This window comes from Megascapheus bottae, chromosome 21, assembly GCF_031878675.1.
Source record: "Megascapheus bottae isolate mThoBot1 chromosome 21, mThoBot2.hap1, whole genome shotgun sequence".
NCBI classification, from domain to species: Eukaryota; Metazoa; Chordata; class Mammalia; order Rodentia; family Geomyidae; genus Megascapheus; species Megascapheus bottae.
In genome coordinates this window covers 4,326,936-4,352,972 of record NC_143529.1, presented here as the reverse complement: position 1 = coordinate 4,352,972, position 26,037 = coordinate 4,326,936, and the positions used below count along the sequence as shown (strand labels likewise).

General features: G+C 34.5%; 1 protein-coding gene across 2 annotated transcripts in view; it reads left to right on the top strand.

Annotated features, from left to right (window-relative positions):
* Tmeff2 (transmembrane protein with EGF like and two follistatin like domains 2) overlaps positions 1–26,037 on the top strand; it is a 278,908-nt gene that overhangs the window by 206,989 nt on the left and 45,882 nt on the right. For both annotated transcript variants that reach the window (XM_090354514.1, XM_090354513.1), the window contains exons 6-7: positions 7,980–8,128; positions 9,540–9,599. In XM_090354514.1, the coding sequence (XP_090210640.1) occupies positions 7,980–8,128; positions 9,540–9,599 (209 nt within the window). The remainder of the gene's footprint in view (positions 1–7,979; positions 8,129–9,539; positions 9,600–26,037) is intronic.

Genomic DNA, 26,037 nt, shown 5'->3' with positions numbered 1-26,037 from the left:
CATGAGTCAGTCCCAGAATTCCAGACCTTCCCATGGTAGCTCCTGTGACTTGTCAGTTTCCATATAAAGAGACCAATATTACTAGCAATCTGGCAATGCTAGTCAGACTTATGTTATTAGCCTAAAAAAGCCTCAGTGTGGATCTGCATAATGTTTCCAGAGAAAGGCATTATCTCTAACTTCCTTTTACTTTTGTAATTAAAAGATTTGCCTCCTACAATTAGAAACATGTTTTAAATTTTTGTTTGTTTGTTTGGGTGCCCATTCTGGGGCTTGGACTCCATGTCTGGGTGTTATCCCTGAGCTTTTAGGCTCAAAGTTAGTGCTCTACCACTTGAACCACACAGCCCCACTCTGGCTCCCTTTTCTTGGTCATTAATTGGAGATAAGAATCTCACAGACTTTCCTATCTGGACTGGCACTGAAATGTGATCCTCACATCTCAGCCTCCTGAGTAGCTAGGATTATAGTTATGGACCAGTAGTACCTAGCTTGAAAACAATATGCAACACTTAATATCCTTAACTCTTTTTTTTTTTGTGGGTCATGGGACTTGAACTCGGCCTGGACACTGTCCTTGAGCTCTTCAGCACAAGGCTACTGCCCTACCTCTGGGCTTGGGCACTGTCCCTGAGCTCTTCAGCTCAAGGCTATGGCCCTACCCATGAGCCAAGCCCCATTTCCTGTTTTCTAGACATTAATTGGAGATAACAGTCTCAGGTCCTTTTGTGCCTGGGCTGGCTTTGAACAATGATCCTCAGATCTGAGCCTCCTGACTAGCTAGGATTTCAGGCATGAGCCACCACACTGGCTAATATCCTTAACTCTTAACCAATGTTTTCCTACCCTTCATAAGCAGGATTTAATTTCATAGTGCATATTTACATAGCTCACTATTTTTTCTTCCTTTCACAGCTCACTGTCATTCTTGTACGGTGATTTTTTAACAGAAAAAATATTGATAACCAGGTTCTATCCAAAGGAGTGACATGAGAGTTAATGAGTAATTGGGTTGAAAGTACCACACAAGTCTTGAATGAAAGGTACACACTGTTGAGACTGTTATTAATATAATGTAGCTCATCCATTATGGTGAGCAGACAGCAGCTCTGACCTCATTTACTGGCCAGGCCAGGAAGAGTTTGTTGAATAACCAGAAAGATAGACAGGCTCCAGGGAAACAAGCCACAGTCAAAGTCCAAAACAAGCTCAAAAACCAACCGCGCTGCTGTGCCACTGGATGCTTTAAACCTAAGAACATTGTACAGTTAAAGTGTGACATGGACACTGAGTCAAGGACCTTGAGAGAGGAATAAGTGACAGCTATGTTTAATAGATGAAACAAAATCTAGTGGAATTAGAGGGCAGCCACAAACCAGACACATGAATAAGTAATTTGCTAGCTGGCATGGCTTGTCTGCTCACACTCAGACAGATGACAAGCATTCCTAAACATATGAGAAAAATTCCTTTAACTCATTGTACATCATGCTTGGAAAAGCCAATTCCAAGGAGGCAGGAAACTAAATTAATGTCAAATTTCCCAAAATATTCATGAGACAATTATAAATGTATGTGAGTTGTCTTAGGTGCCACTTTTTACTTCTAATAATTTCACTCTTTATACTATCAAGTGGTCTTCTAGAAGTATTTCATTTTTCTTTCCTTTCCTATAAATTCAGTCAGCTAAAGTCTTCAGTCAATGTTAACTGTCTGCGAAGAATTTTTCAGAAGGTAGTATTTCCACATAGAGATCTCTGAAATTATTATTTTTCCAGTAGCAATGATTCTTTTTCTTTGTAGCCTAGAGGAAAGGAGATCTATGTAATCGCGGTGTCAAAGTGTCAAAAGACTGAGATAAGTTGAAAAAAAAAAAAAAGAAACACACACACACGCACACACACCCCTGCTTGTCATTTGTGCAGTCCTTAGCTTTACAAATCTTTGGTTCACATAAAATACTTATGACATGCTGTAATTAACCAGTTACTCCTCTCAGAACGAATAATATTGCAATTATTTGACAAAAGCCATGAAGAAGGGATAGTTTTTGTTTTTAAACAATGGGTACCTTTCATGTAAAAACTCTGGAGTAATTTACATAAGCTGCTAAAGTAGAGTGACCTGCAGTTTCAAAATCACACTTGATGATTAATTTGTCATCCTATTGAAGTCTTACGTTTTTCAGTAATTTGAACTAACAAGAAACTGGCAAGTTGTTATTTTGCTTGGACGCTAATGGTGCCTAAAACTCTATGGAAATATCATGAAATGTAAGTAAGTAGCAGCTTTAGTGCTGAAAGTATCTACCATGACACCTGGACAGCCATGTCATTGAGATCATGAAGGATTAGTGTTGTTTGTCTGTGGAAGGACAAACAGAAGCAGGGAATGACCTAAGTTCTTGAAGACATGCTCCCAACATATGCCAGATTGCACAGAGACTGCTGAGTATTTTCAGGAGCATGTCCTTGTTTGTCTCTTCTAGATGTTGAGGCAAAGTTCTCTGAAATAAAAGCGTTACTTGAGGCTTTATCTAAATTAAAAACAGAAAAGAATGAATGAGGCCTTTGGGCACAGTCCTGTACTGCTAGCACCAAGGCTAGAGACCAGCTGTGGTTTACATTCTTAAAAGGAAATTTAGGAAAGCAAAGCATAAACAAAACTTGTCTGCATTGAGCTATCCAGTTCTTGGTGAAAAAGGTGGGATGCTTCAAACATGGAAGGTGGCAGGATAAGTGAAGTCTACTGGGCAAATGTATAGGTCCTTTGGGACCGGTTGAAGTTAATAACAGAGGAAGGTCACTTCCTACGTTGGTTGCAGTGGCCCCTGAAATTCAGTAAACTGATGTCTGAGTCAAGTTCATATACATTCCCATGTTTATTTACTCATTATAATTCTTTAACTCTTCTCTTGGCCCTCTTAATTTAACTTATTTCAGAATGCTTCTCATCAGTGTTATTGTCTAGAAAAATGACTGTGTTCTTGAATTCCTTCCAAGTTCATCTAGTCATCTTCTCACTAATTCATTCAAGAAGCATTTATTAAAGACCTACTGCAGCCGGACGAGATGGCTCACACATGTAATCCTAGCTACTCAGGAGACTGAGATCTGAGGATCAAAGCCAGCCCAGGCACAATAGGACCTGAGACTCTTATCTCTAACGTCTAGAAAACAGGAAGTGGGGCTTGGCTCAGAGGTAGGATGGTAGCTCTTCAGCTCAAGGACAGTTTCCAGGCCAGAGTTCAAGCCCCATGGCCCACCAAAAAAAAAAAAAAAAGAAAAAAAGACCTACTGCTATATCTTTTGCTAGGTGTCTAATTCAAAGCTAAATAGCATATCCTGATCATGAAAAGCTTTAATAAAATTGTGACAATTATCATAAAATGTAACATTAACAATGGAGTAAATGTCAGCAAGGTAAATAAGAGTCCCTGCCCATTCATAATTCCATTCACTGATATGGTCACACAAAGCCTGCTATAACTCATGAAGGTAAATTTCCAAAAACTCCTCTTCAAAAGCCATGAGGTAGAAACTCAGAAAAGGCTTACCACTAGAATCCTACATTTTTATCATTTCAATTAAGCCCATTTGGATATGTGATTTTGTATGTGTGTTTATGTGTGTGGATATTTAAATGTTTGTTTTGGTATGGAGCCAATTTTATGTATAGCATTTTATTTAAGCATACAATATACAGAATACTTGATGCTTTAGAATGCTAGGCTTAATGCATTTCCTATAAAATTAGGTATTCATTCTACCAGTAGCCTACAATGTCTTAAAAGAAACATTCAGGAATAAATCCCAATTTAAAAAAAAAGAAAAACAAGTCTTGGATCATTTGTATGAAATGACAGAGATTAAGACTCACTATGAATTCATAAAATGGTAAGTAAATATTGTAGAAGTAGACTTGGCAATGTTTATCAAATCCTGATTATCCAGTGTATTACTTTAGTCAGTTAATGATATGACTGTGGTTCTGTCTCATTCTTCCTTGAACACTCATTTTGTTGAACAGTGCAAGCTGTGGCGTCAGACTGCCTACATCTGAAATTAAGTCCTTCTGTTTACAAGCTGTGCACTTAGTCTTTGACTCAATTTTCTAATCTATAAGATGGAGACAGCAGCAGTGGCTACCTCTTGTTGAGAATTACTTTCTTCATAGCATGTAGTTATCTATTCAACATGTACTTATGGAAAATTTAGTATATTCAATGTATTCAGCTACCCATAACTGAAATCAAGATGGATTTAGAGGCCATATAGTAGGACGCTAAATGAAAGGATCTCTAGGATATAGAAACATAAGCCATATAATGAATGATTGTTGTTCTTAAGGTACTATGTTACCTCTCATCTCTTTTGCTGTCCCTTGGTTATCTCATATTGCTACAGTATCTCACTTCGTTACCTGATATATTGGATATATTTGTATTCGATTATTTGAAATTGGATAGGGAATGGGGGGAAAACAAGATGAGGGCTGGGGGTGGGGGGGAGGGAAACGGGGACCAAAACATGTGAAAGGGTATCAATGTATGGGAATTAATTCACCATGTATCTGGCAAATATCATGTAACCCTTCTATTAATTACAATAAAAATATATGGAAAAAAAAGATGGATTTAGAAATTCAGACCATGGTCTTAGACCCCTACCTGTTTTTCCTATTTGGAAATCTTCACAGCCTAAAATGCACCCAATACAGTAAATAATGTTTATATAACCAAAGCTCATTGGTATAATGGAATCAAATACGTAGTGGGTAGGGATGGAAACAGTCACATTTCCCTTTGCAAAAACTACAGATTTCTCAATTCATTTTAGCAAATCTTCATACATGTTGCATTTTTGAAAAAAAGGAAAGGAAAACATTCTCTATAGGTTTTTAGTATCCAATGAATCCTGGGGTACATGGAAATTATTTTTTTCTTTTTACTTTAATATCAGTATATGCAAATCCAGAGTGCAGGAAGGAATAAGTACAATTAAGGTCTGCAACACAAAAGAGACGAATCTCCACTGTTCTTTCATGAAGTTTATACCCCAGCAATTCACTGAAAAGATAGATCTTGCTTTCATCTTAAGGAGTCTATGTCCTCCTTTTGAGAGAAGAATAAAAATGCCAAATGGCTATACTTTTATTTCTTACCCATTCTCTGAAAGGCTTTATTGAAGAAGAAAAAAAATCAGGTATTTCCACAGGGGAAGCAATGCTCAAAAGAAGATTCCGTGCAGGTAATACTAGGAGAGAGCAAGGAGAGAGTTGTCAGCAGCTAGAAATATGGAATGAAAACCAAAATCAAACTGAACTGTAAGGGGAAGCCCTGTACAATAATGTGGACAATTATCCCAATGGATAAGGCTTAATTAAATGAACTATTCACTGAAACATTGACTCTCACCCACTCATCTACATTTTCTTATCCTTTCCATTCCCATTCCATCATTCTGTTATAATATTAAATGAATTTCAGACTCACTAATTACTTTTAGTCCAGATATATATGGCACATGTTTCTGAATTTCTTGTAGTTAATTTAGAGAGACTTAAAAATTCCTTAGTATTTTCTTCAATTTAATATTTAGGTTGAGTCTTGATAGCATACCTTTCTCATTTGTCTTGTACTGATAAAATCATTTTTAAGAAAAATAATTTGACAAGTCCTTAAAATCTAACTAGTTACTAGACAAATGAACCCCATTTTTAAATGCAGAAAAATCATCCTGCATTTACCACTTTTAATACAAATGGCTAAATAAAACCTACAGGATCAGTTCTCCAGATCTACTCTGAAAAACGCCAAAAAAGATCTTTGAACATGTAGGCAATACCTGATCTCCCATGCCAAGAATCAGCGAAAATAGCAGCGTTGGTTTCCTTGCCATCAAAGCTGATGCAGGAAATAATACTCTTACACAAGTTAAGCATTTAGCATTTGTCCTAGTTATTTGTTCCTGAATGGATAAGCTTAAAAATAACTAACCATCCCTAAAACAATTGTTTCTTTTAAGAAATAAATGAAGAAATACTTTTTAAGTATTTTAGTGCATTTTCTGCCAAGCTAGTATTTTAAGCACCCATCTTGATAAATGTTTACACAGATGGTCTAAGTGCTACACTCTGAGATAATACTAGCTGGTAGACAAATACCATATCACTCAGTTACCACACTGAGCAAGCACTGACCAGAACATGACTCTGGGTACAGGATAATATTGAATATAAACTCCTAGGTGCTACCTAGATTTTCTAGAGCCAAGGAATCTGCTTTTAATTCTACATGCTTAAAAGTTTTCTAAGAGATCCTAATTCACAGCAGTGGTAGTAGAAGTAAAGAGTTGTGTTTTAGTTTATCATATCTGTAAGGAGGGCCTCTTATTTTAGGTAATATCTAGGTCTGTGAAATTGCTACTATGAAAATCAAGGAATGGTAAGAACCCAGAAGGTAGTTAGGTAGCTGGTTGTTGTAATCATTATATTGTGTACCCAACTGTAAGTGTGATATATGGAATGAAAGCGTATGATTTAAAATTTGGAAAATGACCTATTTAGAAAAGTAGTATTTCTATGTGAGTTTATATTCTAAGACCATAGCTTCTTTACACAACCCTACATGCACATACACACCCATGATCACAGTTCACCTTAAAATGTTTAATTATTATACTTTAATCACTTCGGGTTTTCTAAATGCTTGTATAAATTACAAAAAATGAAAGTCATAACTGTTCATCATCTCATTTATTATTTTATCATTTTATATAAATGGCAGAAAAAATTATGTATTTTTCAAAGCGATCCATGAAATAAGGCTCAAAGTGATAGGAGAAATCCCTTAAATTGTTTACAAATCATTCTTTATATGAATATGATTATTTATGTAAAGGGTCTATACTTTCTATTTGATCTTCAGAGGGTTTTGTCATACCAAAAATGTTAAAGGTCTCTGAAAATTTCCATTTCATCACATTTTATGTGTGTCTGGCACACATTGCACTGCCAACATTTCCTTCACTTTCTTTCAACTGTCTTTTGAGACTAGCTCCTCAAGCTTTACCCATTCAAATATCACGCCAAAAGAGATGACGCAAAGATTGCCTTTAGGAAACTAAAGCTTGTTGTTTCAGCCTATTTAAATTCTGTAGCAGATGTATGAAAGTTTGTGAGTGTATCTTAAACATTCTAGGGCAGAGATGACTGATGAAACGCTTCTGAAGTTTCTTTCCCTTTTTCATGTTTTATCAGACTTTTTGATTATTTTCTCTTTGTTCTGTGTTACTTTTCCATTTTGATAGAAAAGTAAAGTTTTCTTAGAATGTTTGTTATAACATATCAAAACAATCATAGATATATGATTATTTCATATTAACATACTCATTCAACATAGTTTTATATTTCCCCATATATCTCAAACTCTTATGCAGTTTAATAGCACAGCCCTGTTTCATCAAAAAGTCGACCTAGCTGGGTGAGGTGGCTCATGCCTGTAATCCTAGCTATTCAGGAGACTGAGATCTGAGGATGACGGTTCAAAGCCAGCCCGGGCACTAAAGACCATGAGACTCTTAACTCCAATTAGAAAATGTAAAGTGGGACTTGGCTCAAGGGTAGGGCAGTAGCCTTGAGCTTGAAAAGTTGAGGGACAGTGCCCAGGACATGTTCAAGTCCCATACCCCACCAAAAAGAGAAAGAAAGAAAGAAAGAAAGAAAGAAAGAAAGAAAGAAAGAAAGAAAGAAAGAAAGAAAGAAAGGAAGGAAGGAAGGAAGGAAGGAAGGAAGGAAGGAAGGAAGGAAGGAAGGAAGGAAGGAAGGAAGGAAGTAGATGAAGGAACTGCCCTGAAATGATGCAGTTCAAAATGCCAACCTGCATTTTGCCTATCTAGCAATTTTTCTCTTAGTATTTTATATACAATGTGGTGAAAGCACTATTGATGTTACATATTTTTTTCTCTCTCTTCCCTTAGGTGTGTGTGCAACATTGACTGTTCCCAAACCAACTTCAATCCCCTCTGTGCTTCTGATGGGAAATCTTATGATAATGCATGTCAAATCAAAGAAGCATCATGTCAGAAACAGGAGAAAATTGAAGTCATGTCTTTGGGTCGATGTCAAGGTAATATTCATATCAAAGAATGTTTTTTAGTCTTTGTGCAGAAATGAAAGTGAAGATAACTCCTTATTAGGCAATGATTTTATTGCCTCAAGACAATTCCGATTTACAGTGGATACCATAATCTGCTGTAGAATGTGTGCTGATGAAAGCTGTTTATAAGGTTCACTGTGTTTATTTTTCTATATGGGACTGTGTTGTCACAGTACTAGGAGCATAGAAGCCAGCATTGAGAAGACTGATATCATTCACCCTGCAAGCAGTGAAAAGAGTGAAAGCGTATTTAATTGATGTGTGTCAAGTAGATAAGCATGGGCACACAGCTATACTGAAGCTTGATCTCAGAGCATCACATTCTCATTCTCCTTTTTCCTCTCAACATAGAGTGGCTCTACCACTGGAGCCTAACCTCTACATCTGTCTTTTTGCAGACTAATTGGAGATAAGACTTCCAACAAGTTTTTCTGCCTAGGCTGGTTTTAAATCGTGATCCTCAGATCACAGCCTCTTGGATAACCAGGATTATGGGCATGAGCTACCAGCACCCAGCTAAAACACATTTGAATAAAACAATTTTTTTTAAATTTATGTATTGTCTCCATAGAAACATTTCAATGTCATTTTCAAAAGCAGGAGGAAACAGTGTTCTATTTTGTTCACAAATAGTAGAGGAAAAACCTATGTGCATAAGGTCATATAGGATGAGACTAAATGAAAGGAACATTAAGATATTGAAACAAGAGCTTTATCTTGTGTGATTGTTGTTCTTATTGACTATGTTATTTCTCTTCTCTTTTTTTGCCCTTATAGTTAATCTCATATTGTTACTGTATCTGACTTTGTTACCTGGTATATTGTATATACATTTATTTGTTTATTTGAAATAGGAAAGGGAAGGGGGAAAACAAGAGGATTGGGACGAGGTTGGAGACGGAAAAGGGGACAAAAACATGAGAAGGGGATCAAAGTTTGAGAACTAATATACCCACTACCTGATGACTATAACTGTAACCCCCCCATACATTACATGCGAAGGGGTGTCAATGTATGAGAAGTAATGCACCTACTACCTGATGAATGTAACTGTAACCCCTCTATACATTACCCTGACAATAAAAAAGAGATAATATAATTTTATTCCTTTATTCCACATTTTAGAAAGCAACTGTCAATCCATTATTGTTACATAGAAACATATATTACACATCTCAATATTAAGATTTCCTAGAATTGTAGTTGTGAAAAAATAATACCTACAGTGAAGATTTAGTTTGAAGCATAAATTTTGATATTAGACACTTATAAAATGGTTTTGTTGTTCATTTTAATCTAGTTTGCTTTTCATTTTTAATTATCTTTAAGTTATATGAAGGCATTCAGATTCAACATGTTAGTTTTGTTAATTTTCATGCAGATAACACAACTACAACTACGAAATCTGAAGATGGGCATTTTGCAAGAACAGATTATGCAGGTATAAAAATTTCCTCCTATAAAACAAGAGCTCTACTCTTTGAATGATCTGACTAATCACTACTTTTTTTTAAATAATTGTATCTGATGCATGCTGGTCTTTTCTTGTTCCCTTGCTTTCAATAGGCAAGATTAAATTTTTGTGGAAGCAAATAAGATACATTTTTTTGGCCAGACTTAAAGCAATTGTCAAAAATGTCAGTAGAATATAATTAACTTATTTAGACAGAATAGTAAAAATGACAAAATATTTATCATATTAATATGTATCAATGGAAATTAATACAATTTTGGCAGTATATTGTAATAAATGCAAATGTTCTAGTTTGAATTTCCATAAAAATCAATAATAAGTCTGCTATTCTATGAAATTCTGCATAGAAAAGGGTAACTGCTACTAATACGGTTGTCTCCACTCAGAAGAAATGTTTAGAATGTGCATATAATTTAAGTAAAAACAATAACTCATTTAATGACTTACTTAGGACTTAAAATATATCTATTAGACAAAGTTATAAAGAATTTTACAAAGAAATATGAAGTTCAATTAACAACTATACAATTTTATTTTGATGAATAATTTTACCTAATATGGTTTTCCCTGCAGTAAGAAATAATTTGGTCATAGAGTTGGAATTTTACTGGATTCTCAAACTTTGTAGAAATTTGGGGTGAAATATTTAAATATTATGGAGATTGATATCTTAGAGTTTTCCATTTGCTGTTGAATGTGTGTGTTTTTACAACTATTATTCAACTTAAAAACTTACATGTGTTTCAAAATATTTACTACAGTTCATTCTTTTTTCTGAATTTTTTTTTTGCCAGTCCTGGCACTTGAACTCAGGGCCTGGGCATTGTCCTTTAATATTTCTTGCCCAAGACTAGCACTCTACCACTTGCGCCACAGCACCACTTCTGGCTTTTTCTGTATATGTCTTTCCAGGAAATCAAACCCAGGGCTTTGTGCATGCTAGGGGAGCATGCTACCAGTAGACCATGCTCCCGGCCCCTTTCTCCTGAAATTTTATCTACTAATATATACTAAATCTATAAAATTATAAAATCATTCAAATATCTCATAAATTGGAAATCAGTTTTTAATTGTTTTCATCTTTTAACCTATTTTCCAACATTAAGAAAAATGGAATTATAATGAAGTAATGGAAAAATCTTTACTCTCATATATTCATTCCCAAAGCATTCAAGAGGACTGTTAATAGATATTCCTTCCAAAGAATAGTGTAACAGTCAGTAACTTTGAGGAGAGTTAAGATTATAATGTCTTCTACTCATAATTTCTCACAGCTATTATTTTCATTATGAAATCATTAGGAGATTGCATCTTTCATTTATAGTCATTTATTAATTTCTATGTGGAAATGATTTTAAGTCCCTTTCAGAAATATCAAAATCTAAGGATACTCAAAAGCCTTATGTAAAACAGAGTACTGTTACATACTTTAAATAATCTGTAGGTTACTTGTAATATCGATTTAGTGTAAGTTCTATATAAACAATGTATTGGGTAAGAAATAATGGCAAGGAAAAAACTCGTATGTGCTCAATAGGATATGCTTTTCATGTATTTTTGATCCATGATTCCTTAAATCTGTGAGTACAGAATTCATGGATACCAGGAAAACTCTAATTTTCAATTTTCTTGTAGGATTTCTCATATGATATATGCAGAGTATGTGCAGATGTTGGCACAGTGTACTGAGCATGCATGTTCACATAAAATAAAAACGCCAGCCAACTCCATTCCCAATCTTTCTCCTTCCTTCCAAGTATGTTCAAGTAACATACTGCAACACTTCATTCACAATTAGTTTAGCATACATTTCAAACAGAACAATCCTTTTTAAATAAAATCCCAATACTAAAATAACATTTGAAATAATTACAAATAACACCTTATGATACATAACATAGGAAACTCTGGTGGAATCATTTGCCGTATGAATATTTTCTAAAAATTGGCTTGAGATATGCTGATTTAAACAAATATTAATAAATATAATAATAAATTAACTGTTGATGGCACATTTTAAATAAAATGGAATAGGAATTATACATTTTACTATAAAATATCTAAGTCTTAACAATATTATAAGCTATTATAACATTTAAGTATTATACTGCTACTAACTCACACTTAAATAATTTCATGACTTTTCTAAATTCATTTGGAAAAGTACTAAAAATAATAACATTCTATAAATATCTTCTTCATGACTTATCCATTATTTGGCTTGTAATAAAATCATACCTTTCCTTGAAACAAACATTTTCAAGTTGATCAAAAGCATGTACAAACATATATGTGCATTTAAAAATTATACTGAAATTCAATAATCCTTGAATGTAATTCATAGTGCATAGTTCATTAATGTTTCAAAGATTTGAGGATTGAATTCTTACTCCAAATAAGTTCCTATATGATGCTGGGTTCATGTAGAAAATGTGTAGTTTTCAATGCCACTGTAGCATTGTTTCCAATCTTATCTCTTTGTTGGACATGGAAAGAAAAGATAATGTCTTTAAAAACCTACATGAAAACTATTCAGCCACGCAGTCTAGTCCAGTACTTTCTAGTTTGATATCAAATGTATCTACAAAGTCTTCAGGAACAACTTTGAAGATTAAAGTTTAAAACTACATGCTTGATGGAATCCAAATTTAAGACGAGAAACAAGATAGTGTCAACTAAAGTTTGCAATTCCTAATTAAAATTGATTAAAATTCTCCTAGAATTTACTTTAATTATCTTTATCTTCCTTAGTGACATTATTAAAATACAGTTTTTATTATAATACTCTAGGCATTTATTCAAATAGCTGTGTTCCTCATCATTTCTAAGCTTCCATGCATTTTCCTGGAACTTGAAACACATACTTTAGAAAAAAAATAAAGGAAGCCAAGTAGTAAAGTCAATATATTGCCCTCTTAATTTATATTTCACATGTCAAAAAGACTCTACAAAGAGGGAAAACAGACACTGTATGAGTCATGGTCCTTGACATTTACTCTGTGCAGAAAGCTAATTTAATGTCACAAAGACTTCCCTTGTTAGAAAACATTCTCAGATCCTCCCACCAGTGAAAAGTGACACTCACGTCTCCCTTACATGTCATTAATATTGCTTCAGACTTCTTTCCAACCACCCTTTACATTATTTTGAACATACATTAAAAACTATTAATGCAAGAGCATGTTTTTCTGGTTGTAAAACTGGCTAGGTACTTTAAAGAAAGCCTAAATTGTGAATTTATTCTATTTTTTTTAATATTACTTACAACAAATGGAAATCCAGCAAGAACCAACAAAGCCAGAAATAAAGTAGAGGGAAGGCAAACCAAGAAAGGACAGAAGAGAGGAAGGGAGAGAGACAGGCAAGGAGGGAGGAAGGGAGGGAAAGAAGGAAGAAAACAATGTCTAAAATAGACTGTTATGCTGTTGACTAGAGAGTGTCAAACTTGCACGCATATGTGAATTCCATGACCCTCACAAGCACAGTAAGGAGGTCTGCACTAGGAAAACAGAAGAATTTGCCAGTTCATCCTACCTGGATTCTCCTCTGGTTGCCCTGACTTGGGTTTCAATTGTATCTTGTCTCCTTTAATGAGACCCAAGGCATAACTGAATCTTGATTCAAACAAAGGTTTGGACTGCTATTTCCAGACCCAGTGACAGATTCCTCCTAGATAAGCTAAACAGGCAATTTAATGTTCTTCCTTTATCAGTCTAAGACATGGGGCTTAGATTTAGGTATGTTTGTTCACCTGCGCAAAGATTTAGAGAACCCAATTTTAATAAAAATCACAAAGCCAGGATTTTCCCAGCTTTCCATTGTTTCAATTTACTAATATTAAACTTTCCTTTTGTAAGTTTAAAGTAGCAAATATACAATGGCTATTGAAATTTGAAACATTTTAAAGTACATATGTCTGTATATCTATCTATCTATCCATCTATCTATCTATCTATCTATCTATCTAATATATATTCATGCATTTACTCCCATCATGTCTTTATAGTAAAAATGGAATCACTCGATTGTTTTGTTTGTCTTCATCTGGTGTATTTCTTTCTAACGGTGTTGCATTTCAGTGTAAAAATTCAATCATGCTTTAGCAATGTGGTTACATATTTTTCCATTAAAAATGATTTAATTTTTTAAGTTGTTAGCCATGAGCAAACATGTTGAGAGCTGTTTTTTAAACATCTAGAAAATAAAAATGTAGCTTATTTTATAACATCCTATACCAGTTTTCCAAAATAGCTTACAGTGTTTTATAATTAAAATATGCTCAGTGAGACTTTGAACAGAATTTGAAAACATAAAAAGTGGAACTGTTAGGGAAAATTAGTGTATCAGCCCAATGGATTAATGAGTTTAGCACATTTAGCCCTGAACATCCTTGCAACCAACACGAAAAAGAATCTATGGTTGAATCAATTCATTCTACAAATGCTAATGAAGTCCCTGCTCATTTCAAGGCCTATCCCAGGTTGCACAAAGCAACACACAATGAAAAATATATGACAGAATAAATTCAGAAGCCAAAGAGAAAGTTTATCTGTTCTCAATTATACAGGTAATATTTAGCACAGATTTTTTCCAGTATCACTTGAAAGCACAGAATGGATAAAATCCTCAGCAGTGATTTGTATCCAGTATGCCAAGAAGCTCTCAGTATGATTTTTAAATAAGTTTTTGATAACATTTTAACATGGTAATGTTCCTGTGGCAGATTAAAGTAATGAGCTCCATTCGTGTATAATTCTGAATTAGAAAGAATAAATAGATAATAGAGAGCAGTGAGTAGTGTCTGTGGGAAAGAATAGACAATGATTTTTTTTCACGTTTCTGTAAGATACGTAAGAACTGGGTAACAGAATTAGTCTGAAAGACTGCCTTAATATAAAGAATATTCTAGAACAGACCTATGATGAGAACTTTCCCATTTTTGTGACCATTGATGACAATAATAAGCCTGTGTTATCTACCTAACCAAACTGAGCCAGGATTGAAGTCTAGCTAATTATATCCTTAAAATCCATTTCTACTTGAACACTACACTACAGTGGCTCCAAATGACTTGTCATATTTAAGGAAGGTTAATATATTTAGAAAACATTCTTTTTAGAAACCCGTTTCTTAAATTGAAGCAATAATGGCAATGCCTTGCTCAGATCTGAATATGGAAGGGAGAAAAAGCCAATAATGATACATACACAGATAAATCAAACCTACCCATTGAATTAATGATCTATCAACCTTTCCTCCCACAAAGCAGAAGCTGAGATCTTGATAGCTAGATAGGAAAATTGTCCAAATACCTGGTTCTTCACAGACACCATTGCAATTAACAAAGCCTTTCTCTATATGGTCTTCGTCAGTCTTAACAACAGATATGTGAAGGAGATATTATATGGGCTTGACAGGTGAGAAATGGAAAGTCAGAAAGATTAAAGAAAAGGATAATGAGATGGAGCTAAGGGCAATTCATCCTTGCCAATTCCACAGCCCAGCAAGTATGAATGGAGAGGCACTGGAAAAGAATAATTCTGAATGAGAAAGGATAAATAAATAATGGAGAATAGTAAACTGCCAGTAAAGAGCAGTTGTCTAAAACATGAGAAGGGGTATCAATGTGCAAGAAGTAATGCACCTACTTACCTGACAAATGTAACTGTAACCCCTCTATCCATTATTCTGACAATAAAAAGGATGTATCAAAATGGACAACAGAAATGTAATCCAAAAATATGAACATAGAATTATGAAATGTCTATAGATATCTATACTGCAATAGTATATGTTGAGCATTATTGTTAAATATTTAAATTCAAAAATAAGATTCCAACATTTTTTAAAAAAAAAGAGCAGTTGTCTAAACTTCCTAGAGTCTTTTAGACTGACATTTTAACCTCAAATCTAAACCCCTGAGGTTCCAGAGTCCAAAGTGTTTCACCATGATTTCTATGCTACTACAAGGTTTTCCAAAAGTTTCCCTATTCATTGAATTATGTTTATATGTTCTAAGCATCCTGTGCCTGTTATTTTGTTCTGGTTTCCTAAGTCCCCCATATAGGAAGAGAAAACAGAGTAATGACAGCCACAAACAAAACCACCAACTTCTTGGAGTCGATGTTCTTTTACAAAGTTCTACTCATATTACTTCATTTGTTTTAGCACTGACAAAATGAACAGCGTTACAGAGACTAGGAGAAATAAAATTGAAGCTAAGTAGCTAATGCAGAGCTCCTAAAAGTATTTTGACATATTGACCAGACTCCTACACCTCTAGGGCACTTGTTTGATTTTTCTGATTTTACCTCAATGGCCCCTCCACAGTACATACATAAACATGAATATCAAGTAGCTTCATACATACAATATTTACAACATGAGCTGGTTCAGTCATGTGGAAATAATCTACATTTAAAATTGAAGCTTTTTCCATTTGCTCATGAACGCAAGGAACACTTGACTGGAAAGCATGTTATGCCTGGGCCAGTGATTTGATCTGGAGGAAATAAATAAGTTGCGGCAAATGCAGGCAGTAGTGTGTAGCACAAGTATTGGTATCAACTGTGAAATAAATAAAAATGTTTGCCCAGGCTATTATATTGTCACTGGACTACCCTAGAATATTTAAGCCCAGGAAATGAATTAAGATGTCAAGATTTTTCTGCAGATTTCTGAAACAAAGTGTCTCAATTCAAGTATTTTTTCCTCTGGGACTTACATTAAGAGTACTTTCAAATTCATAAAGCTTTCTGTGAGCTCTAGCTCACTATTTTTTCTGCTCTCTTGAACTTCTGTGCTTCCATTGTTTTTTTCCCATAAAATCACATAGCCAGTCATCTGTAATATTATGTTATGTTCATGGTAATAGATAAACACGGAAATAGTATTTGCAATACAGATGAAGGTTCACTGCTGAAGACTTGCCTTGGGTCCTAGCAGACACTGGAAAACTTGGTGTTTATGCCCCAGTTCATAAATGCATCCTGTATCATTTATGTTCACATTTTCCTATTAGGAATCCTCTCTTCTAAAACAAGTTGTTCACCTGGCAATGTTACTTACCTATCTACTTTCCTTTTCTATAAATGTGTAACAGTATGTTTAGTGATGACAGCCCCCAAATCAGACAGGATTGAGTTTAATGACTGATATGGCTGTTATTAGTTGTTCAACCCTGAGCCAATTCATTGGCCCTTATGAGCTTCAGCTTCTTTCTCTAGTCAATAGAAATGCTAAAGCCTAAAAAAAATGATTGGATTTTAAATGAAAGATATCATGTAAGGCATTGGCAAGCAACTAGTGATCTACCTATTCTTACCAAGTTGGCTTGGTTTGAAAATTAGCAATTAACTTCATGGAAAGCATAAAATATTGTACAGGATTTCCATTTTTGTGTAACATGTGTTCTGGGTTGTATATGCACTGATGGAATCAATTACAATAGGTTCTCATGATTGCATGTTTTTTTCCTACTTATAATACCTATTACAAGAAACCATAACTGACTTTTTCATTCATGCACAAATTAATATTTATTGAGCACTTATTTATATGTTTCCTGCATGCTGGCCTGTTTTCAAAAGGCCAATATTTTAATTTTCCTATAATAAACATATTTTTGTGTTTGATACACTTAAATCACTTAATACTATGATTAGAACCATTTTGTAACATGAGATTTAAACAATAATTGATTGGGGGATATACCATAATATATATATATACAGCATAATATTTACATTTTCAGTTTAATTTTAGTTTATTGTAAAAGTGATGTACAGAGGGGTTGCAGTTATATAAGTAAATGAGCACATTTGTTGTTGAACAATGTTACCCTCTCCCTCAAGTTCTCCCACTTTCCCTCCCTCCAATCCCTCCCTCCCCAAATTGTAAAGTTCATTTCCAACATATTGTCTTGTGAATATCACAGTTGCATTGGTTCCCCCTTTGGCCTATCTCACCATTTTGTTATTCTTCCTTTCTCCAAATCAGGTAAGCATATATACAAGACACACAGTACCAATCAAAAACAGTTACAACAAATGATAATCCTCAAAGGACAAAGAAAAAAATAGATATTTGAACACAAACAGCCATCTAATGCTAGAGAAAAAATGATAATCTGTACCCTAATTTACCATTAGAGATGTTATTGCCATTGCTTAGGAAGAGCGGTGTGTGTAAGTTTGTATAGGATGTAGGCAATTGGAAGTGAAGACATGTTCCAATACCCTGCATAATTGCATGCCACAGTGTTTTCCACAAAATAGTAAATAGAATCCAAACACTTTTAAAAGACTGTTTTAGCGCACTTGATTTTCTTTTTTTAGTAAAGAATTTTGACAAGTCCTAAACATATAAACCTACATTACCAAGTACATTAGAAATTAAGCTCTCATATCTTGACATTTGGGGATCATGCACAAACATAATCATCTAAAATTATTTTAAATACCTGTAAAACTAAATATCTGAAAGAAATTACATCTGCAACTAGCTGTTTCACAGGAGAAATTTGAGTTGTGTATTTGAAACACACACTTTGAGTTATAACTCAAATGAGACCGAGAAGAATCCAACCTAAAGCCTATATATTGGATAACAAGTTCATGGAAATTGGTGATACATTAGAAAAATCAGTTGCCTAGCAATCTGGAAATAGTAACCAAGAGCAAGGAAGACAGCATACCACTTTGACTCCCATCATGCAGTGGAGGAGGGGACAAAATATAAGAGTCCACCCCAACTGAACCTATGCACATACATGAATATTGGGGCAGAAAGGCCACACTTCATCAAGGGCAAAAAAACCCAAAACAACAAGAACAAAAAATGATAACAAATGCATCATAGGATAGACAGGATCATGCACTGGAAGTTGACTAATTGGGACAAGATAGTGAGATGATTATTACCTGGATGCTGGCTAAAGTCATGCTAAAAACAAGTAGCATTCTCAAAACTGTAGATCCATATTTTAGAAGTACCGAGAGTTAGCTATCCATCAGTGTGGAATTCACATAACCAAACTCAGTGCCTATACACTGAAAAAATAACCTAGAAGCCTTCTGTCTTCCAACTGATGTATTTTCTGTGTAGAACTGAGTTATTTGAAAAGCCCAGTTACAATGAAGTTACTTCAAGAACCTACGCAGAGTGTATAATCCTCAGATATATTGAGCATCAGATATTTTGAATCCTGATGTAAATATCTAACAGTAGGAATGCTTACCCTCAGATCTACATGCTAAGAGTTATTATTGGCCTCTGTGACTCTCTTTTCCTCTGTTTCCATCCCTGGGTAGTCCCTCATCAGCTCTATTTAGGTTAATAGACTTGATAAATTTAATCAGGACAAGGTAAATTCTTGCTCCCCCCAAAATCATTTTCTTACTTTAAGTCACTCTAGGGTGCTAAACGATTCTGTGGACAATCCTGCACTCCTTAAGTACTGGGCTCCTTTAAATTCTCAGACTCTCCCCACATTATGGTAACATAATACAGGCTCTACAGGATGATAGTACCTCTTATACTGCGAAAATTCCAAAAAGTTCATTTTATTTTATTGTTAGAGATGTACAGAGGGATTACAGTTATACACATCAGGTAGTGGGTACATTACTTCTTGAACATTGTTACCCCTTTCCAAGTTTTTCTCCCACTTTCCCTCCTCCCATCCCTTTCCACTCATCATGTTTTCTCCTTACCTTCACTTTTTCAAATAAACAAACATATATACAATATACCAGGTACCACATTCAAATACAAAAAAATTCACTTTAAAAGCCACCTTTTAACTAGGCATCTGAAAACAACGGCAGTCTTGACCAAGAGAAATAAACAGGCCTTAGAAGACCAATTTTATATCTTGGTGGGGTTTGTTTTTTGCTGTTGTTTGTTTGTTTTGTTTTGTCTGTGCCAGTCCTGGGACATGAACCGAAAGCTAGTGCTCAACCACAAGAACCACAGCTACAGTGGTTTTTTTGTTGTTAATTTCAGATAAGAGGTTCACAAACTTTCCTGTTTAAGCTGGCTTTTCAATCTTGATCCTTAGATCTCAGCATCCTAAATAGCTAAGGTTACAGGTATGAAGGAACTATTGACACCCAACTTCTAGATATTGCATTTTTAAGGTACTTCTTTGTGTCTTTTATGGTAAAATTAATATTCAGCTTCATAAAGCATAAACAGAATGGCATATATTAATCATCTTCCATAGAATGAGATAGATAGGGTTCTACAGAGAGCTAATGTATTATTAAAAATGTTTCTGCAAAATACATTCTGAAACAATAAAAAGATCATCTGCTTTTAAGTTTTCTTTGTACTTAATGAAGTTCAAAGTACGTGTCTTATATTAGAAAACTCACTCTTAAGAGGAGGTGTGCAAAATTTTTCATTTAGAGATAAAAATAAACATGTTTACTAAGAAAAATGCAATGCATTTTTAAATCCCTTTCAGGAAACAAAGTCTGCAAGTATTATTTTTCCTTCAGAAGTGAAGTAGTTCAGAAAGATCATGTTGTTAGTCTACACAGTTTAAACCAACAAGCAATTAGCATTTTGTCAAAGAATATATATGCAAATTCACTTCTACAGGTTATTTTTCCATATGCTGTCAAAATTATTTACAAATCTCATATGGCTAAGACTTTTGTTACCTGTATTTTTCCTATTCTTTAAAGATCCCTAGAAGTTGAAGATTTATAACTGTTCTTTAGAAAAATCTCCAAGAAAACCTCAAAAAGATTAGCCATATACTAATTCCCCATAATGGCTTAGATGCCTTTTCTATAAGTTTCTGATTTTACTCAACTCACATTTTGAAATAGGTGCACTAGGTAGTATTAGCCAGCAATCAGACAAAGTAAAACATTGTCTTAACCTGTAAGTTAAATTCCAGGAATTGTCCATGTTGTCTTCTATACAAGAAAAAAAGCAAGCACACTATCCCATCAACAATGATAGACAGACACTAACTCCTAACTAGGCAAGCCTATACCGGTCACAACCACTTGGTTACTTTCTGCAATTTGGCATACTTCCTAATTCCCCACCTTATCCATGAAATGGTAAGAACTACCCAGGAAACACAGCTAGCAGTGGTGCTATCATAAGAAAACTATTATCATCATCATTGTCATTATCAGAAAAAAAAATAACACTGGGACAAGCTCACTTAATTCAGTCCAAAAAAATCTGGAAATTATATGTTTTCTGTTGTTTTGGACTCCCTTAGAGGCTATTATCCAATGATGTGAATAATCATATTTTATTTCTTAATTTTATTTAGATTTGAAGCAAATAACATACACATAGCATTTTGTAGAAGAAATTATTTGGCACAGTAATGCAGAAACTTTTAACTTAGTTTCAAAATGCCAGTGGTAGTAAGGCTGAAAAACGCTAGAAGCTCCTAATAAAACTAGCAATTATAACAAAGTACATATTAGGTGGGGCATAGAAGTTGTAACATTACAGATTCCAGAATTGTGTTCCTCCCTACTCATTTCTCAATTCTCTTATTGCCATGAAAGAGAATATAATCCAAAATGAAGGACCACTGACATTAGCACATCTCTTTCATCTTGAGGCTTCAAATGCATGCCTACTCCCAGTAAGACTCAATTTATTGATTTTTTACAAGTAAGAAAAAATAATATCTGTCTTTACAAAGATTTATGAGAATGATAAAAAGTGATCTGGCCAAAGAGGATCATAACTACTGCAGGTGATCACAGGTGATTGAGGAGTCTCGCAGCCCTAATTAGATCTCTTATGCCCCATTCCTAAGAGGTATTCTCGTTAATTGGGATGCTAGTTTGCTTCTTTTCAAAGCGTGTCAATTTTTTTTGCTCATATTAGAGGCGTCTTACAAATTTTGACTGTATTTGCTGTACTGAACACTGACTGAAAGATTTTTTAATGATGTTCTGAGAGGCAATGGCAACCATTTCAAAGATTCTTTTTGTTATCTGGTCAACTACTCATTAGAAATTTTGTGTTTGCTCATAGAAATACATTCAAACCCCAGTGAATAAATACTACTGAAGCACTCGACAAAATTTCTTGAAACTAAAATTGGACTGCTCATGGAACAAAATATTTGCTATAGCTTTAGCACTGAATTGTTCATGAAAATCTGAATCCATAGCTGAAGAGCAGGAGAACCTAAAAATGTTTCCTAAGTAGTATTTGAATGCTCAGCAAGCCTGTGTCAATTGTCTAAAAGAACACCGACATTCAGTTCTTTAGACATTTGCCAGTACAGCCCCTCCTTGGAGCAGGGGCTAAACCTGGTTGCACTACTATATTGTCTTACCTGCTGAAATGAAGTTATTGGTTTTTCAACAAGGACAATGAGGATATTTGTTTAGAAAGACAACTGGAAGAAATAGCAAAGACACCAGGAAATGATAAATGAGCAAGTCTCTGTTACAGTAATTACTTTAACATTGAAACAAATGAATAACATTCTCAGCAATGCTATTTTCTGTCTTAGATTATACCATTACCTGTTCATTCAGTATGTGCATGACTGCCCTTGTTATTGAGGGAAATATCTAAGAGGGAGGCATTGGTAAATAAATTTCCTTCCAAATTCATGTTGATGTTTTGAAAAAAATTATGATGGTCTTTGTGAAAACAGACTATAGCTGAAAGGTAGAATACATATTTCAGGTTTCCTTTTTGTTGTTTTTAGTCTCTACATTTTATAAATTATTAAAAGAAAAATTCTATAGTTTATTTATAAAATGTTATTCTCTATCTGGTTTCCTAATACCTGTTGAGATGTTTGTGTGTTCTTGTGGAAAACACATGAATTATGTTCATCAAAAGACCAAATTTGAAGCCAACTTGCTCAATTCTCAAATTCCATCTAATCTAGGAAATTCTCTTAACCCTTCTAAAACTCCTTCAAAAATGAAGAGTACATATTTCTGGCAATTTTATACGTTGTAAGCACAAAAGCCCATGTGAAATGTGACTTTCTGCATTCATGAGAAATTATTGGTATGAATTTTATATACAAGAACTCTTCATTTTAATATATTGTTCCTCTGAGCATGCAAATTTTTATTTTTCCAGCTAGAAGTAATGGCTTAAGTTACATAGCAAAATTTGTTCTCATTTTAAAAGGGTACATATTGAATTTTTTTTTTGCCAGTCCTGGGCTTGAGCTCAGGGCCTGAGCACTGTCCTTGGACTTTCTCAAGGCTAGAGCTCTACCACTTGAGCCTCAGAACCATTTCTGGCTTTTTTCTGTGTATGTGGTACCAAGGAATCAAACCCAGGTCTTCGTGCATGCTAGGCAAGCACGCTACCACTAGGCCAAACTCCCGGCCCTATATTGAACTTTTTTCAATTTCAGATTTCCATGTCTGAGTTACATTATATTAATGTATCATTCAAGTTTATACAAAAAGTTAGGATGATTAGATGATTATGTTGGGCTCCATCTCTTATTGACTAAATATAAAGCTAGGAATTGGAACTTAATCCGTAAGTAAGTCTTACCCACTGACTTACTTAAGTCTTGTTCAGATTCTCCCTTTCAAAAGCATGAAGGCTTTTTAGAGCAACCATACTGTGGCAGTGGGCTTTATTTTTGTAGCAATGAGTTTTATTTTTCCTAGGCCACTTAATTTGTTTCTAATACTGTCACCAAAGAGACCACTATGCTCAATATGTGTTGGAAGTTTCAAAGTTCAAGAAGTTCTACTATTAATAGACTTTAGACTACCAGTCTAGGTAAATATTGTTTGTCCTTTGAGGGAAATCTATTGGAGTTTAAGTATAATACTGCGCCAATTTAATTTATGAATTAAAAATGTTAGAAGTTTCATCCATTATTTATACATTTAAAAATTAAAGGTTTCATTGAGAGGCTATAACAGTCAATGAAAATGTGAAGGGGGGGTTTAAGTTGTCATTCTTGTCTTCTCTTAGTAGGCAGAAAATAACCTGTTTAGGCACAGCTGTTCATAGAGATTAAATTATACCCTCTCTTACCAATAAGCCTTTATCTTGTTTCTAAAAAAATGTTTGAGAAATCAATGTCCTAAGTTTTCTTAATCATACCAATCCATTAACTAATACTTGATTATTTTTTAAAAAGAGGAAATTGGGGCCAGGAATTTAGCCTAGTGGTAGAGTGCTTGCCTAGCATGCATAAGGATCCGAGTTTGATTCCTTGGGTGTAGCTCAAGTGGTAGAACTCTAGCTTTCAGAAAGCCCAAGGATAGTGCCCAGGCCCTGAGTTCAAGGCTCAGGACTGGCAAAAAATAAAATAAAATAAAATAAAATAAAGAGGAAATAGTTTTTAAATGAACGATTTCCATTGAACTTATTTACAAGGTATCTTTTATTTCTTTTAAAGGAAAAAAAGAAAAGAAATAAAACCATTTATAGTTTACATCCATAGCTTATATTATCTTTACTTAGCATAATATTTTCAGTGGATGGGCTGCCCAGGGTTTAGTGAACACATCTACAAACTATTATTAGATTCTGGATTTAATTTTGAGCTTAGAAATAGCATAGTTCATTCACTGCTCTATGTGACATTTTAAAAACCTGAGCAAACAGTATTATTCTTGAAAAAGAAAAGCTCTTTCTCACAGATTCAGCATTTAGAAACAATATTGAATTGATTTGAATCAGGAAAAAATGTCTCTGAAAACTTAAAATGAATATAAACATTAGGCAGATGATCTCACCTTTTATTTCCTGCCTTAGGTGCGTTCTGTTTCTTTTGAGTGGCTATTAATATGCATTCAAACTTTCTGTTCAAATGCATCCCAAAGCCACAGTTCACTCTTGTTTTTGTCTGAACCCGGATTACTGAGCTTTATGGCATAGAGCTGTGCAAGGCTGCTGTGCCCTCGAGTAGAACACTCTTAATAAGAAGCATTCTCAAACCATCCCAGAAGCCTCTGTCAACTCATGTGACAGAATCACATGGCTCTTTTGCTAGCATTTCTTCACCTCAACAACAAACCAGGTGCTTTTAAGTGAACAAAACTCTCTTGCCTTAGCCTTCAAGCAGAAGTCTTACATTCCTTCCAGCGGCAAAGGTTCATATGCCTTTTGCCCTAGGAAGGGGGGGCAAGTACCCAACAAAACTAAGATGCTTCATTAATCATGCAAACTGTCTACTGTAACACTGCCAAGAAAATGATCATTCTCGTATCACCCATCAATATTCCTGACACCTGTCTCAAAACTCAGGTCATGCATATCCATCTGCCTTTAGAGAAGTGTCAATGTACAAACCTTGCTTGACTATTTTTAGGGTCATGTTAAAATTATTCATCACTTGACTTGTCAGGTCATCCAATTTGTCATATTATCCAGATCTACCAATGTCTATTACTGATCATTCTTCTTTAGCACTGAGCTTTTAAAACATTAGGACGAAGGATGTTTTGGAAATTGTCAAACGCATAAGTGACAGTAAAGCTCTACTCTAGGACAGAGCTCCCACCAAGAAATCACTGTGCTCACTACTAGTTCCTGTGTAAGAATAAATACAGACATTTCAGGTGCTTTTGTGTCTACTGTAAATTCGAGTGCAATCTAATTTCTAGTCAATAGATTCTGATTTGTAATGCCCTTTAGTATCAAATCTACAATATTTTCACCATAGGAAATGGTTCCAAGAGCTTAAAAACATACCTTATAAATAAAAGAAGCCTTTAAAAACTAAGGAATCAAAATAAATACTATTCTAATGAAAGAAGAATGTATTGTTAATACTGAAATGGCTGGAAATATTACAGAACACACAAAGTTGAAAATGACCTGGAAATTTTTGTTAGAAAATATTGAGCAGTCTCAGAAAGTTTCAGTGGCATGTGTTCTCATTTATTGTTCTTAGTGTAAAAGTTATAATCTCTACTACTCTGATTTATTTGGTCAAATGTTTCCCAGTATCGTCACTTTTACAATTTTATTTTTCATCAAATGCAATTTTAAAACTAGGATGCACTCCGCCAACTTCGCCTGTCTTATTTGAGCCTGCTTTCAAGGTGTTCTGCTAACATTTGTGAAGAGGATTATAGTATATGAATAGCAGAGCCATCATTTCCATGTAGGTGGAAAAAAAAAATCTCATAGATGAGATTTAATTCACCCTAGATTCTCATTGTGGCTGAACACAAATCCTCAGAGACTTGTGGTAGTTCTTGTCCTTAACCACAACCTCCAGGAGATATATATATATATATATATATATATATATATATATATGAGAAAGAGCGAGTAAGGGAGAGGGAGGGGGAACAAGATTTGGGTATTCTGTAAAATGTGGCTCTCATAGAAATGATTTCTAATATCTGTCTCTCCATTATTCTGTTTAATACTGGGCATTCCAACAAAGCTTGAGATGCTCTGTCCT